Raw genomic sequence first — 17,848 nt, forward strand, 5'->3', positions numbered from 1 at the left:
TACTTGCTAACGAAATGTGTGTCATAATTCCGCTTTAATGCCTCGCCGCATGCAAAAGGGAGAAGAGCGTAATCATCAAATGAAAAGAGCAATAGCGCGATAAAAACATTGCAACACCATTATGTACATAAGTCGTATCACACCACTGCAGCCTCTCTCCATTCGCCCGTCGCAGCCTGGTTCCCTTTGCGGCCGCATCGTGGTCGCCATATTTTGTGGCGTCAAAAAATCACAATCATTTCTGTCGTTGGCTGAAACGTGAGTCCTGCAAAACTGTCACTGCCACGGGACGCGTCGCTGCCACCAACATGGGGAGGATTCTGTGAGTGCGTGGGCATGATATGTTCGAAATGGATTTTGTGCGTAACTGGCGGGCATCGAATGCAACAGTGCCAGTGGTGAGGGCGCGGGCGGGGTAGAAAAAATTAAATCGTAAAATTTTCATTAAGAAAATATGTTGCAGCAACAAGCAGAGTTGGCGGCGCAACAACAATGGCGACAGTAACAATTTAATGCATCAAGTGGATTTACGAGCGCATAAACAATGTGCTGGTGTCCTGCTTTCGCCTACGGATTGCATACTTAGTCACACTGTAATGCACATAAAGCATACATACGAACAGACACCCAGTCGTGCAACGCGTAACTGCACAGTATCAGCTTCTTGGGGAACAGCATGGGTCTTTTCCTCGATACATTTGACAATGATGTGGAAAATCTGGTTTGATAAAATTTTCAAAAATGCACGAATGCCAAAACTGAGTTTGCCGAATTAAAGAGTGCCCGGCACCAATCAAGTCGGCAAAGTGAAATAGAGAAAAAGTGTTTCTTCCGTTTAAGTGAGGAATTCACTTGGAAGAAAATTTCGTTGGACAACGCAAGCACACCGGGAAGTGGTTCTGCGACGAAAGCTGCATCGGCATATCCTTTCCTACTAAGTTTGTGCAAACATGATTGTGTGTCGTAAGCTCTCACTGCTGAGTATCATCGCTCGCAGGCATGTAGTTCATAGAACCGGGCAACGCTTACTCGTAAACTCCATTTAACTTCTATAAAAATATGAATTTAATGCGTTCTTAAGCTGCCCAACGCTTTCCACGCTCGCCAAGACAACGGCAATGCTCCTACCACTTCTCAGTTTTGCTTTTATTGGCAGACGAAAAGTGTCGTTAGATATAATTTTTTGGTCATTTAATTTATGTAAAAGCAAAGCAGATTTTATGGTTATTTTAGCACCACCGCAAATCACACCACACACAGGCGCTTTTAAATACACGCAAACCCTGTAGGAAAAGCACTGCTACAAAAGCGTCAGGGAAGTAAGGCGTCTTGCAAATGGCCTTCGTTTCAATTCTTTGGTCCATACAAATATTTGCGGAATTCAGCGCTGCGGTGGGGGGTGCAATTTTAGAGGTTATGCTTCAAATGCCTTTAAGCCTTCTCTTTGGTATCCTTCAACCGCCATTAGCTAGTTAACCACTAGACCCTTTAAATGATATAAATAAATAATTTTTTCTGGTGGATTATTAAATTTTATTCAGCTAAGAATTCGTATACTACATGCACTCTACGCTAAAACTTACAGCCAGCCACATAAAATTGCATTCGCGTACCAACTTAGCTCCGCGTGCGCACCAAAGCAGATTTCCGGCGTGGGCTCGACTCTGTGTGCCAAAGACAGCGGTAGAGCAATGCCTGTCCTCGCACTGCTCTGGTTTCTAATATTGCTCGCCCTTCCTCCTGTCCACTTCGGCCGTCTGCGCGATGTTAGTCTGGAGTTGCTCACACACACCCCTGGTCCCTCAATGTGATGTAAGTGTTACTGTGCACACATCTTTATAGTTTATGGCTGTGTGTGCGCATGGTGCATTTGATGTGTTGGCGTCTTTACGGAATTGTTATGAATGTTTATTGGATAATGTAAATTTCATTATAATGAATTGGCTCATGCGAACCAACAAAGCCAGCACACGTTCGCCTGCTGCACACACTGTGTTTCTATTTACGATCTGCAAGTGTTCGCCAAATACATCAGGGGCTATTGTGCCGTTTCGGATAATAAATTCCGGCCATAGAGGGATTCAAACGTCCGATCTTGGACGTGGGTTTAGATTTTTGCTTTTCTTCGACCCTAAATAATGCATCCCGGGATCTCACTCGGTGGAGATGGAAGCAGATGTGAGAAGGTTAGTAAAAGTATTGCAGATATGTGCAACCAACCCTCGAGTCCATTGACCAGTTCTTGCTAATTCTCACTTGTGAAAGAATATGTTAAATAAATTCTTAAAGTTAGGTGCTTTAGCTCCGTATAAAGAGTAGGGTACGAACTGGATCTCATGATGGAAATTGGTCAAAGAACAAGTGGATTTCCGCAACTGGAACATAGTCTTTGCGGTCTGCAAAGTCAATTTAAATCCTCTGAGAGCAGTTGTTCCCGTTTTACAGTTGTCGCCCCGCCCACAATGAAAGTCTCATATGGTTTCATACATGAGTTTTATGTTTTTGTAATTTTATTTATATCATTTATTTACGTTTATAGACCCTTGATATCCTCAGTGTAATCTTTGTTGTTTTCATATTCGCTTTTGCTTAAAATGCATCATTTTAAATAATATATACTCTTTAATGTATAGTTATTAGCTTATAATTAACTTTATTAACTTAAGGTAAATCATTTCTGCTTAGATCGTGACAAATGCGCTCTCGCTTATGGAAATCGTTTGTGGGGCAGCAACAGGCGTTCAATATTTTACATAGAAATGCGGTTCAATGTGGTTTTCGAGATGTTGCAACTTTGCTTTGGCCACAAATATGTATGCACATGTACAGTTATGCTGAACTAATTGTTGGTGTGATTATAATTCTGAATAATCTTCTTTGCTGCTTTCTGTTCAACTAAGGTTTAAGGAGTTGCCAGGAGGGAGAGGGGATGACTTAAATGAGGGGAAGTAGAAGGTTTTGCGCAAACATATATTTCGGTGTACATACATATCTATGCACTACATAAATACGTCCGCCGTGAAACACATTCACATTCAGTTAAGTGTTGCCCTCTACTTATCTCATACATTACATCCTCTGCTGCTCACTATACATATATGCATCTGTATATATGTATGTATGTATATTTGTTCATAAATAATTTTAAATATCATAATTCTCTTGCTCGGCGGCATTGCCTTATCATATTTATATCGCACATTCAGTTTTCTCTATATTTTGCTTATAAATTCTTCCCATTGTAAACATTTATTTTGTCTTTTCCTACTTTTTGTTTCCGTTTATCCGTTTGGTTATCAGTCCCTTATCACTAAAGAATTTCGCCCACATGGCGCTGATTTCGCCACGGCAAACAATATTTCATAAACTATTTCGAATTGATTCCCTGTTTCTTAAATTTTCATTTAGTTTTCAACTGCTTCTTAATTAGTTGTCCTTCTTCTAAAAATACAATAGTTTTTTGTTTAGTTTGAATATTTCTTGCTATTTTTATATTTCTAATTGGAGTTGGCGGCGCAGGCGCACTCGCTTCCTTGGGATTACATATATACAGTTTGGACGAGTTCATTTCATAGCTACTCGGAGTCCAACAATTAAGAGTATGAGTTACACGAATTAAGCTTGATTATGCATTAAGCCCGTTTGAAGCCCTACCCGGCCGTCGCTGGGAACCAGCCGCCGCAACTCTGCAAGTCCAAGTCTCAACCTGCCGAAATTGTGTCGACTGGCTCTCCTTCCCTATTATTGCTTTCGTGATCGTTTGGTGTTAAGCATTCAAATTGATTTCATTTCTTTTGGTTTCCTTTTGTTTTGTTTTTTCTTATTGCATTATTCTATCTTGCACGTTTTGGTACACAGAGGCCCACCTGGTGGCCAAGTTAGCTTGTGGAAGTTGGTCCCCCACTATTTGATTTTGTTTTGCTGTTCTATACGAGTATTTAATCGTTATGTGTGTGTGCTTGTTTTTGTTTTCTTTTGTTTTTTTTTTGTTTTTTTCTTTCAGTTTTTCATTTTGCGTTAAATTTATAGGTAACTGACTCCTGCTCTTTCAATTATTGGATCGGGTTGCCAATTATTATCGAATTGTAGACATAAGAAGAATGGTAAAAACAAAACAACAACTCTTACAGTATACATACATACACAAATGTATTTGTTGCAGAATACTTGGTGCACATGGCCCTAATTAATATTATCCTTAGTTTACTCTGTTTCTATATGTATATGTCTATGTGTATGTAAATGTGGTGTGTTATGTCAAAATTATTTCCGATTCTAATTAACATTTACAATTATTCTACGCCAAATACTATTTACAAAGCCCTGCCAGCTCGTGAACCCCTCGTTGCGGAGGGATTGCTTGTTGGTTGGCTGTCGGTTCGAGTTGAATCCAACTACCGGCTCACCGGCTCGCTAATTGCATTTTTCATGCATAATTCGCGGATCGGCCGATCGGCTGGCGTTGCTAATTTACAACATTTCAATTAAGACTAATTAGATTATAAGGATTTGTGTTGGCTCCATGCTGAACAGGGAGATTTTAGATATTAGTTTGGGTTCAATACTTTACACTTTTACTTACTCACTAACACACACACATGCACGCGCACATGTGCGTAACTAATTCTAGGCTCAAAGCATCACAAATAGCGGCAAAGGGAACACAAAATTTTGAAATATTTCTGCCTCGAGCACACACATGCAAACCAAAAGCTCCTAGGCAGCGAGTTACACGCAAAAGAGGCTCCATTCAATGCATACTTTTATCACAATAATTACAGTGTAAGTAGGATAATCACTACTAGAGCCGCACTAATGCGCGGGCGTTGCTAATAACTGCGGCAGAAATGAAATCCATGTATTTTGAGTCAATTGTTTTTGTTGCTTGTGCATTTGGGATATTAGTACTTTAGGGCTATTCATAGCAGGGGTGGCGTGTAAATTAGGAAGTACTAGTCTCATAAGCAACGGATATGCGCCCTCATATATTCACACATACATACATACTTCTTAGCAGATAATATCTTACATAATCCCGTTGAACGACACAATTCATGCAAATCAGCACATATATACATACATCGACATAAATCTAAATCTTGTGGCTTATTCGCGTGAATTACGGTTAATGTCTAATTTTATAGGAGAGACTTGGCGTGCTTTTATTGTTGTTGTGGTTGTTGTGGCTGGTAAACTTTCCGGTTAATAAAAATTGCATTCTTCAGCTATTAACTACATATACACACATAAATGCATAAGTGCACATCGCGCTCCATATAAACGTATATGTATTGAGCTAAAGGAGACGTGGGTGCCAGCAACCCGGCGGCGGTATCTTTTGCGGCGTTCATGCCTTTTACGGGTGTATTTTTCTATTTATTGCATTTTACTTTGTTGGCTTATCCGATATTTATGTGATATTATTCTTGCTACACATTGTTACGTACATACACACACACACATTAATAATACTGGGAACGAGTATGATTAATTTGATTCTCACTATGCTAAGTGTGTTCTGCGCTCTTTTGTTGTCCAATACCTCCTCTTTCGATCTCGCCCTCGCCCTCGCCCTCGCCCTCAAAGGTTGGGGGTGTGGGGCGTAACGTGAGTGCAGCGCATTTGGCAGCAATCATTCGGCCTCTTTGCAGGCTCGGGCACCCAACTTCTAAGCTCTGTGTGTGCCTATATATGTACAATATAAAATTCTACTTGGACTAAATTTAACATTTTGCTGCATCATTTCAATGTAAGCGTCTAAATTCGGTAAGCACCAATGGCAAAAGGAGTGAAGGATAAATGCTGCGCAATGAAATGAAATTTTGTAACTTATACTTTTTCTATGTTTTCCTTAAGTTCGTGCGGAAACTGTGAGGTGAATCACCCTTCAATGGGCTGCAACAGAGAGTCCTTGCCGAATTGTGCCTTCTCTTATTTAAAGTGTTTCATTTTCGGTTTTTCGATTTTTCGATTTTCTTTTGCACAAACATGGACGGAAGTTCATTGCCGTCTCTGCCGAAGCACGAAATCGATCTTGTGAAATGCGAGAAATTAGAAAAATTATGAAAACTTATTTGCTTTGGGAAATAGCTAGGCGTGCACACACACACATACGCACTTGCGTTCGCTGAACGACGACGGAAATGAAATGCAAATAACAATCAAACGGAACCAACACAGACAAACAAGTGTTTGTTCAGCTTCCTTTCTCTCTTCGTGAAATGAAAACGTGTCTTGTTTTGTAATACTGCTTTATTGGTTTCAAGCTCTTTCCTTCATCGCCCGTCGCAGGAGTCGGTGATGTCGATGATGTTAACCGTTAGCACGAGCACTTACAAATAACTAATAATTTTAACAAAAGGCAAGCGGAGCTGACGCTGAAGGGTTAAGCCGAAGCCACATGTAACTCTACAAGTCGCCATCGATATCAATTTCTTATACAATTACTGTTAACTAATAGTTTTAGCATAATAAATTCTTTTCTTCAATTTAGACATTTTCGGATATCTGACTTTTAACTTACTACATACATATGTATTACTGCCACCTGCACCTTGACTTGAATTGTCCCTGTTCGACCCGTCGCAATTGGACAAGGTTGATCTCGATACAAAACAATTGAATTAGTTCAGCACTTTTACTAGATTTAGCGAGTTCTCGTCCATACTTCAGGCTTCAGTTTGGTATTATTCTAAATTAATTTATGTTAAATATGTATGTTGTTGTTGTTTGGCATTTCTCAGTGCTTCGCATGCTTCAGTTTAGGCATATGGGCACAGCTCACCGCTCCGCACACTGCCGGAGGGCGTGTCTGAATGCCTGAATTCGCCTGCTCTCAGCGCAGCTAACATGCTTTTGTTCTTGTTGTGGTTGTTGTAGTTGGCTTACATTCGAATAGGTGTAAAATTTTGATTTCCCCTTTTTATGTATATTTATTACATTAGTTCTTAATGTTAAGACATAAATTATCTTATCTCATAGTTATATATTTATCCTGTTATTCTGCATTTATTCACTACTGTACACATATAAAACATATTTACTTTATTGTAATTCATATTACTATTTCATTATCTTATTCTGCCGTTAATTCGTCTTCGTCGACCCATGTAAATAATCGACATAACTGTAAATTTACCAATCTACGCATTTGTTCTACAGGGTTCCATTTTCTAAAGTGGAACCGAATTAGTTTGCTCGGGTCTCCAAGCACCTACGAACATTGCGGTGTTTTGCACCACAAGGCTCTTTTTCTCGCTTTGTTGATCGTGTTTCTTATCGTACATTACAGTTTATACCGTTACTAATCTAGTTTCAGCTGCTTATCATTACCTAATATTTTTGTTCTCTTTGAAATTAACACAAATTCATTTTCTTCATTCTGTAACCTCTTCGTTTCTCCTGTTGTATCACTGTGGCTAACATGCGGTGTTGCTGTTGCTTGGCCGGCTATCGAGCTTTCGCAATGGTAAGTGCCGTCTCGTGAGTGCGCTCAGCGTGTCTTTCGCCGTCGCTCCTCTCAGCTTTTCGTCGATATTACTAATGGCCTGTATATCCCTTCTTCGTCGTTTGCGGGCGTTGGCTACGCCGGCGGCGCCACCCGTTGCGCCTTTTTTCTTCACGAACTTTATGTTGTAGGGATCTTCGGCTAGTTCAGGGTACAGCGCGACGTCGTGGATGTACTCGCCTTCGTAGTTGTTCGCGTAGCTTTGTTTCAGTATCTCATCGATCTCCTGTTGGTTCCATTCTATAGCCGTTGTTAAACCATTACGTAGTGCTTCCTTCTCGCGGTGCCACGCCTTACGTACCGCCGTCAGCTTAGCGTGATGCATGAGTCGCTGTTTTTCTTTCTCAACTGTAGTGCCATATCGTAAGTTGATGATGGCATGGGCTCCGTGAATTTTTACATCCAAATAGTTGTTTCCGCTGCCATTTTCTCTAGAGTTTTCGTGGAATGTCGTATTTACTTGGCCTTGAAGCCGCTTTAGTTGTTGTCGATCTTCACTGGCACGCCACGCCTCCTCCTTGACAAAGAAGAACGAATCCTGCTGGGCATTATGCACCACAAATGTGAATGGTAGCAGCTTGGAGCGGTTGAAGACTGATGTGTAGACATCACGATAGATGGCATTCGCGGCAGGTACGCTGGACACGATGGCTTGCCCGTCGCTGGTACGGGACACAACTATACCTTTGCCGAATGGTGGCTCAGTATCTGAGCCGATGTTTCGTGGGCTAGGATCCATGACATCGAACTTGAGAGCCGATTTTGGAGGTGCAGACAAATCTTCGAAATTTGACATTCTACGAACATTGAGATGTGCCAAGAAGCCGCTTTCCACGGCAATGGTTGGTATGTTGTCTATTGGGCGTTTCATATTTAACGCAATTGGGTTATGTGGTGCTCTTCCCCACAGCGAGGGCTGCTCCCAAAGATTTCGCGTTAGTTGTGGTATCATGTTCTTTATACTGAAGCCAAGCGTCTTCATCCATGAAGAGAAGTCAGCGGGATAATTACGATCGTGATCTACATTTATAGGATCATTACCATTGAAACGATAGAGATGCATCTTGGTTGGTGTTATGATACGTTCAGATACGTGTTCCCAGTTAGGAGACATCCATTGACCTATTAGCGGATCGTAGACCCTTCCATCGCCCATATGCACGAGTGCTGTTACCGGATCCAAGATACCGCCACAAAAGTCGATGGGCAAAAACAGGTAAGGGTTAGAGTCATAGACGATGTGTCCGAATGGTGAACGCATAATCTCCCGAATGTCCTCGCCATACTGATTGAAGATCATGATCGGTGTGCCACTTTGATCTGTAGCAACGTAGTATTTGTGGCGGTACACTTGTGCATAGATGAGATGGCCTACGACATCATAAGTCAGGGACATTAGTTTGCCGTCACGTGGTGAGTAAATTTGTGATACTTCGTAGGGACGTTGTTGATTATTATAGAAAAACTGTGTGACATTGCCAAAGTTGTCCTTTCTGGTGGTTAAACGCTTCATGTGATCGTAATAGTAACGCACATCGAACCTACCACGTTTTGTCGCACGGACCAGCAGCCCTTGTGTGTTATAGTGAAAACGCTCTTCTCGTGCATTCTGAGCAACAAGTCCACGTGTGTCGTACTTATATTGACCTTCTCCGAACTTAACAATTCGATCTTGCGTATTGTATTCCATTGGGATGGTATTGCCACGGTAGGTCAATGAGAGCAGATTGCCGTTGTCGTCATAGCGGAAGCCCCACGGTTCCTGTGCCTCAACACCAATTAACTGTCCGTCACAATCCCAAGTGTAGTTCTTAACATTGGTGTATGTATTGACGGCCATGTTGCGGGTGTAGGTGCGTGTCTGCGTTATGCGTCCATGCATGCCAAATGAGAATTCCATGCGGAATACTTCGAGGCGGTGTATGGATAACGTGACTTTCTGAGTCATGAAGCGGCCGTCGACAGTGCGGGTGAAAGTCCCTGTACCATCGTAAACTTGAGTTTGATTCAGCATCGGATGCATGATTTTGAACTGACCAATCAAGCTTGGCTGACCCGTGCGTTGGTTGTAGGCGAAATTCTGCGACGGTAAATTCTGGCCTCCAATACGCCCTTGAATTGAGATAACCCGGAAATCGGTATCATACTCGTATGTGAACTTAGCGTTGCTCAGTCCTGTCTTTGCCACATAGTCGATGCGTTCCTCGCTTAGCAAGCCTCCTGTATATTCGAAGTCCCAACGATACTCCAACTCACGCTCGGTGTGCGAGACAGTGCTGGGCATGCCAGTAGCATCGTTGTATATAAACTCGCTTTTGCCATCGCCATGGACGATTTCAGCAAGCTGACCACCAGAGTTGTAACGGTAAACGATACGGGCACCATCACCGGGGAATATGGTCTGGAGTAGGGCACCTGAATGGCTGTAATGTTGTAGGTAGGCACGTGTGCTACCCGGGGGAGTGTATGTGCAACGAATAAAGCCAATAGAGGTCTGCATACTGAAGGAATGCTTTGTACCGGATGGCATTAAAACGTGTCGCAGACCGCCCGAGTCATCATATTGCAGCACAAACTTTCGCTGGCTAGCCAATCCGATTTCCGACATCAAATTCCAGTCATTGTATACAAAAGATATGATGCCGTCTTGTTGTGAGGTGATTTCGGAGAGTAGACCATGCCGATCGTAGGAGTACTTAAGCTCGGCCGCACCCCAAGCCCATCCTTCGACCCGATTAAAGCGGTCGTAAGTGATGTTCACCGGGTATCCATTAGTGGGATAATATGACTTTGGCAAGCCCGATTGATCGTACGCCACGATTAGAATAGGAGTCCGATTCATGTCGTAGAATGTCTCACGATTTGTAAATTGATCGTACTCGACTCCAATGACTCGTGATTGGTTTACCCAAATCTCGCGGTTGAGAGTTTGCTGAGGATTGCGCACATCGCCGACTAAATTATACACAGAGTACATATTGTTTGACAAACCCTCACCCATGATGACGCTTTGGTGGGACCACATTGCCAACATTTCAGCTTCCACCGGCAAGGCAGCCTCAAGTAGGGGGTGTCTTGCAACAGCCGATGATTCAACAACCACACCATTAGCACTGTGAATAACAAGTGTGTTGTTCGGTTTAATTTCAGCATCAGCGTTCTCTCTGCCCTTCTTCATAAAAGTAGAACGCACACCGCCCAAAACAAGTAGTTCATTGGTTTCGCCCCGTTCGCGAGAGAAAAGTGACTCAACCGAGGCGTGCACATAAACGGTCAAACCTTTGTTGTCGGCAAGCTGTGAAGTGATGCGTACGATTTCACCACTGGGCAAGATGGTGCCAGTAACACGTCCGAACTCATCGTACTGATAGATGTAGGTTTCACCGCCCGAAGACCGGGACATAAGCAGCCCGGTGTTGCTGTCATAATCCAATTCGATCTCTTGACGACCCTTCTCGCTCAACTTGGTCATAATGCCGATACCGTTTATCTGTATCTCTGATTTGTGATCTTGTGTATTTTCAATGGAGCTTACAACATTGCTGTAATCGCGGAGGAATTGAATCTTATTGCCGGAGGCATCGGTTACGGTGGAAAGTCGACCAAAGGAAGTATTTTTGGAGTATAGGAAGCTGTAACGTGTTTTTCCTGAGGTGAGGTCCTTTGTGGCAACATGTTGACCATAACGATTGAAGACATAAATTTCACTAGATGGTGGGTAGGGAATGTGGAATTCGCCATTTTCATCATGCGATGGAAGATAATGCTCAAGGGCAAGTACATGAAGAGAACCTAGAATGATAACGAAAATGAAAAACAGTTTATTAACGCGAGTCATTTGAGAGTAAAAACAGTGGAAAGCTTATTAATGAATATCTACTATATATAAACGGCTGAACAAATATTTAGAGAAAATACAGGCTGGCAATATCGAAAGATTAGATTAGCTTCAAAGCTCGTTGTTTAACAAAAGCTCGATGATTTCAAGAAGTCACTACCTAAAGCGGATGGCCTCTAGTCGCAAGAATTTGTCAAACATTTAAAGCATGAGGACACTTCTGTTGAGATTTACTGGGAAAATGCAATGGTTTCAGGGAACCCACTAGCTACTAATCCCACATTACGGTACTTTTGTCACCACACAGTGTTAGTACGGCAAAGTAATTTTTCCATTTGGCCCTTAAATACTCATATGTTGGATTCTCTCTCGTGTTATTCACATTTCACTTTTGTGTGAACACTCTGTGGAGTCAGTGAGTGTGTGTTAGTTTGCATATTTGCGTATTAGCCAAATATTGAAGCAATTTATGAAATTGTGTTTTTCGTCCGGTTTACACTTGTCCCTCGTCCGCACACACATATCACACACAAACATCGTTCAGGCCACTTCTGTGCACTGCTGGTAGCTCGGCAACTACAATGTGGCAACATCAGTTGTGGCAGGCGGCGCAGTGCGGTGATGGCAGCACAGATGCTGGTTATGTCAATTTTCATATGGAGCAACATGTTAACTGACGAGATGGAAAGCCTTCTCCACTGCAGCCTTGCATGCGCATGTGTGTTCGTGTGTTCAGTGTGCGTGACAGCAAAAAAGTAAAAATTGGGCAACCGCAAACTGCAGCGTTGCACTGTGAAGAGCCAAGGGCAGGCGGGTGCCGCATTGTCAAGCACGAGCGAGGACTTATGCGCGCGACAGCAGCAGAAGAGCTGGGTGGAATGTGGTTGACTGCAATGCGAAAACTTGTAACCAGCAGCTCCGGTGGCAACAACAACAGGTTGCAAGCGACAGGGTAGATTTTTTGCATGTCGGATTTTGAGGTGATGAAATTGGCCACAATGCAAAAACGTGCAGCGCTCACTCTGTCGCTGGCAGCACAACATTCGAACAAGAATGGCGCCCGATGCCATATGAGAGTGGCATGAGTGAGCGCGAGGGTGAGTGGGAGGAGGGAAGGGCGCACGCAAGAACGAATCACCAGAATGCCAAGCAAGTGGCTCCGCTGCTATTGCAGGGCGATGCTCGGCATTCCTCACATGGTAATGCACGCAAGCTGCAGCGCCTCCAAGTATGCAACATGCGTTCGTGCAAGCATTGATGTAAATTTTATGAGTGAATTATTAGATTTTTAAATGAAAGTTCACTGCGCTGTACGTAGCATTTAATTATATTTCCAGTGCAAACTTTGTTCAAGTAGAAGTTCAGGAATTCATTGCGTTAGCGCTTGGCAAAATAACAAAAATTACGGGTTTGCACGAGTTGAAGGGCTCCTTCGTATTTAATTATTATCCACGTAACACTCTTTTCTCCCAGCTGTGTTTACGACAGTAACAATCGTTCCTAATTCAATTACTTCAGTGTACTATTTTGCGGAAAATATAGATATTTCTTACAAAAAGAGTAAAAGAGATGGAAAAAGTTAGTCACATTCAACGACATATAATATCAGAACCTCTCATATTTTTTATCTTGTACTAAATATCGTAGACATTTTAAAATTATGGAAGTATACCGCTATTCGATCACTACCTTCTATCACACAGTTTTCAAGTAGACTGTGAACGTACTCATAAATTCGTGGAAGACACAGGCCTGTGATGCTCTTGGAAGCAGAAATGTATTAATAAGCCATCCTGAATTCATAATGCAGCAGCACTAGATTGACGGTGTATTAGTCGTATGTAGAAATTCGCCTGCACGAGGATCGAATCGCATAATCCCCGAAAACCACATTCACAGTGAAGGTATTAAGAGCTTTTAGTGAAAACAGCTTAAGAAAACAACCCGATAAGCAGGCGGCAGCCAAAAGTATACAACGCAATCCGCTAAACGCCTGCAGCCAACTCAATTCGAACGGCCAACGAAAAGTCAGCCGACGCTGGCGAACAAACGCCTGGCGGACGGGCGAGAAGGCGAGCCAATTCCCCAAACACACAATTGCGCTGATTGAAGAGCTGAAATGAAGTAACCGAGAAAGAAACCGACCAATTCAAAGGATCTGTACATTAAGCCTTAAGCCTACTTAAACTAAAGACTTCAAAGAAGCTTCGGCGCTTGAAAACAGATAACAGAAAACGGCTGAAATATGTAAGTAACCGAATTGAGAAGCAAGTGGAAGAGGAGAACCTTGAATGTTGGCCACGCTAAGAGCAAATAATGAGAATAAGAAGCACAAAAATCAAAATGAAGAGCCACTGCAGAAGAAGTGGCCAAGATTAACACGGCTCAGTGAGCTTTTCGCAGGATTTGGCGCTCCCACGTCGATACCACCCAAGGTGTGAGGGTGTTGGAGGCGCCAAGGTTCAGGTATTTTGTTGCAATTCGTCTCCTTCTGCCCAGCTCACAGACTGACGAAGCGGTTATGCAACGCGGCGAAAGTCATTGCACCACATAAAAACTGTACGTCATAACGGGATGAGAGAACACAGGCCTGTATTTAAATGTGTGCCTAGCAGCAAGTTTTTTAATATACCTATTACGTTTTTTCCGTTGGACTTCCGCTTTGAACAAATGTGAGATTGCTCCTTTTGTTTCGGCGCTTCGCGAACTATTTGCTAGTTAAATAAATGAAGGAGAAAGAAAAAATGGGAACGCGCACAGTGGTGCCGAACAAAGGATAGCGTTCGCAGGCGACACAAGGCCAGCGGCAGCGGTGAAATTGCTGGCAAAATAATAATTTTTCGCTTTGAAATCGCAGAAAAATAACGCGAAAAGTTCGCCTTTAGCTGGGATGCTCCCCTCGACCCCTCACTTGGCTCTTGTCTGGACAGTGCGTATTTTGTATGGGTGCAATGTGTCCAGAGCTTCGTGCGCTTGCTGCCTGGCATCGCAGTTTAGCAGTTTCGCAGCTTTTCGGCTTCTCGGCTTCGCGTCCGCACAGCAGGTCGGCGCGGCTTACGGTTAAATGCGAAATAAAATATTTACGAGTTGGCTGAAAAGTTTTGCAAAGCAAATTAAAAATTTACCGGAAAAGTGCGAACCTTTTATTCTTTCAAAGCGCTTTTAGTTTACTTTCGAGGGAATTAATTTTTATTGTTGAATCTTTAAAGAGATATTGTACCAGCTGATATGTGCCCTTTCACCAACTTGTTCACATGTAAGTTGTTTTGTTTCCGGTGTTCTCGTAATTGATGCTGTCAATAACCATATTAGGTCATTTCTTCTCTTAAATTCAGCAAGAAATGGTTTATATTACCAAACTACACTGTGCTCATTCGAAACAAAGTACTAAATGCTGCTTGGGCCGCCAAGAAGGGATTATTTCGTTTAACATCAACTTACGATGCTAGAGCTTGCCATACTAACTTTTAATGCTGTAAGGGTTCTAAATGCAACCCCTTTTGTTTATTTGAAGACGTTCTGAAAACTGCAACGGTTTGAGCTTCCGCTAGACTGTTGCAGACTTACTTTCCAAGCGGCGCTAGGCTTTATGTCGTCATTGAGCGCAGTGTGACAGAAAGAATGTTTGAATACGCTGGGTGATGAGTTTATTTTAGAAAAGCTGCTGAAGAATGTATTTAGGTGTATGATGATCATAATTCCGGGAACAATAGCAAGGCAAACAACAAAAATTTAAAGGCACGAGGGAAGGGTTAGTTTATTCTAACTGGTCTACTGTCAAGCTGGGAATTCTGTGTATTTTTGTGTTCGTTGTTTTAATTTTTTGTTCAAACGTTGTTGTTGCTGGCGTTCTACACAATTTCACTATAATTTAAGGGCTCATTGTTTTGCTCTCCATCGCACGTCTTTGCTCTCTTCCCAGTGTTCATATTTAGTTATTTGTGTATTGCCGTTAGCTATTTTAGCTTTCCTACTTTAATATTTCCTTTCTTCGTCTGCCACTCTTACTGTTGGCTACTTCCTTTATCCCCATTATGTATGCCTTTTTATTATGGCATCAACAACAGCTATTGCCACAGCAAAAATAATGAAGAAGATGATTGCTCTTCTTTCAGCGATTGTTGGCCACAACTTTTTTCTCCATTCTTCACCTCCATTTCGCTTTACAGTTGCAGGACTATTTAGTGCGGCACTGTCTACAGCTGCCCCACAGTAAAGTCGACAGCAAACTCAACTAGTGCGATGACTACTCTTTTCTCATACAATGACTTCAAAATGGATGCTTCACAGGTTAGCAGTCGTTGGGCTTCACTCACACTACAACTACAAAGCCAAGCATTGAAAAAAGTTTCAATATCGTGGGTGCTTCTGGAGTGAATCTTTAGTCAATAAAATAATTCTTTAATAAATAGTTTTATAATTGGCACGAGTCTGGTACGTTTCGGACTAGTTAAAAGAAACTCAGTTGAAAACCGAAATGTTTTGTTGCAGGAAAGTATTTTCTTTGAGTGGTGTGTTGTTGCACTGCGGGGTTTGTCTGTGACTGTGTGTTGCAGTCATGACCGTTGACTGCCGGTTGCTGCCTGTGCCGTTCTGCCCTGCTTGCTGTTTTTGCTGTTTTTGCTGTTGTTGCCGCCATTATTACAATTACTATTGCAGTTTAACATTGCTGCCGATTTGTTGCTCACAATAACGACTGTTTGCCGGCACAAACTGCAGCTACAGTACAGTTACAGGCATAGCAGCCATAGATCAGTAACCGGGGCGTCGGGATCAAAGTCAGTCTGCTCAAAATTAAAATATCCTGGCAACGAACGTTGACTCCTTCGTTTTTATTGTGCTGTTTATTGCTGCTTCTGCGCCATTATTGCTGTTGCTGGGGTTATTACTGTGCCCGTTTAAGCTAGATTCGTTCGCTATTGTTATTGCTGTTGCTTGGCTGGCGCATCTCTGTCGCTGCTGTGGCTCATTTATAACGACAGATTTCCGTTTTTGTAATTGCGCGCCAATTGTGGGTTGCTCGGCTACACTTGTCCACAAACTAGCAGGCGCTTGCCGGTTGGTGATAGAATGCCACATTCACCCACACATACACAAAGTATCAGTTTCACATTTACACTTCCTCCATTATTCTTACACAAACTGTTTGCATTTCGACCAGCTGACTGACCCTTCGAAGTTTACTAAAAATATTTAAACATGGAAATTCCTAAAATTCAGTTTTTATCTTCCTCTACTCTATTAGACTTAGTCTCCACCCCACGGCACACACCTGTAGTTCTAAGAAGGGAGATAAGGGGAAAAGAAAGGAACCAGTTGACTGGATGGTGCCGCCTCAACCGCCTGCCACGAAAGTGCTCAGAGCTTTAAGACCACAACCCTCGACTTTAAGACTTGTTCCCTTAAATGCTCGTCTGGCATATGCTTTCTTCCTGCCTTTCAACAATGGATGTGTGCGCGTGTGTGCGAAGCGAGTTTGTTGGCAGGGAAACCGAATCAATATCTCTGAATAATTAATTCTTTTATAATTAAAATTCTTAATTACTTGCAACAGTTTGTTGAATCAGTGAATTGAGAAAGCAATTTATCCAATCGATTTCCATCTATACTTTACCATGCGTGCACACATACGCACACGCACGATGAAATGCCAACTATCGAAGCAATTAGAATTAATAAATTCCTTTTCGGCAAATTTACTTGCCACACTCGTCATTTATTCCAACTCAAATGAGCGTGCTATTTGTATAACTGTTTATGCAGTTATTCCTTTTAATGAACACCTACGCCGGCTGAGCAATGCATGCCCGTGTGCGTGTGTATGAGTGTGTTGCCAGCTGCGCAGCTGGGTTTATTACAGTCAGCTTGGTTGCATCACAGTTCATTTGCGTGGCCGGGTGTGGCGCCTCCCTGCGCTGCGTCTGCGTCTGGGCAACGGAGCGCACGGAACCGAATTCCCCAGACACAAATTCCGGAGCAGCAATAACATTTTTGCAGGCACTTAACGCAATCAAGTGTATTCTGCTCTGTGCGGCGTGCGTGTGTGCGTGCGTGTTTGTGCAACTTAAATAAAACTTATGAATGCGATCAAGTGTGAACTGATTCACAACAAAATTAGTCGGCCCACCGGAGGCAAACGACACTCTCCTGCTCGCATACGTCTGCCTGTGTGCATGTGAACTCTGACATATTCGAGAGTGTCTATTACACACACATGCTCACTCTCTCTAACACCATTAACTTAGTTTGTAGAAAAACTGAGTAAATCCGCCTTGTAAAATGTCGTAAACCGAGCGCCATATTAACAACAAACGGTATCAGACGAATATATACATGAGTACTCAGGGTATTTGAATACACCGCTATTTTTTTATATGTATAATACCACAGAGAATAAGCATCTAGTCCGTGTGTGGACATGCTTCTCTTCAATCGTATTTTGAAAGAATTAAAATTGGCTAAGAATAATAAACGGCTTCCGAATCGTTTGAGATTTTTTTCTT

General features: G+C 42.5%; 1 protein-coding gene across 4 annotated transcripts in view; it reads right to left on the bottom strand.

The window, feature by feature from the left end:
- Positions 1 to 2,476: 2,476 nt before the first annotated feature.
- The window catches only part of LOC120774914 (teneurin-a), a 226,763-nt gene continuing 211,391 nt past the window's right edge, over positions 2,477 to 17,848 (bottom strand). For all 4 annotated transcript variants that reach the window (XM_040104788.1, XM_040104787.1, XM_040104790.1 and 1 more), the window contains one exon: positions 2,477 to 11,299. In XM_040104788.1, the coding sequence (XP_039960722.1) occupies positions 7,419 to 11,299 (3,881 nt within the window). In that variant the 3' untranslated portion in view covers positions 2,477 to 7,418. The remainder of the gene's footprint in view (positions 11,300 to 17,848) is intronic.

The sequence above is a fragment of the Bactrocera tryoni genome, chromosome 4, assembly GCF_016617805.1.
Source record: "Bactrocera tryoni isolate S06 chromosome 4, CSIRO_BtryS06_freeze2, whole genome shotgun sequence".
Classification (NCBI taxonomy): Eukaryota; Metazoa; Arthropoda; class Insecta; order Diptera; family Tephritidae; genus Bactrocera; species Bactrocera tryoni.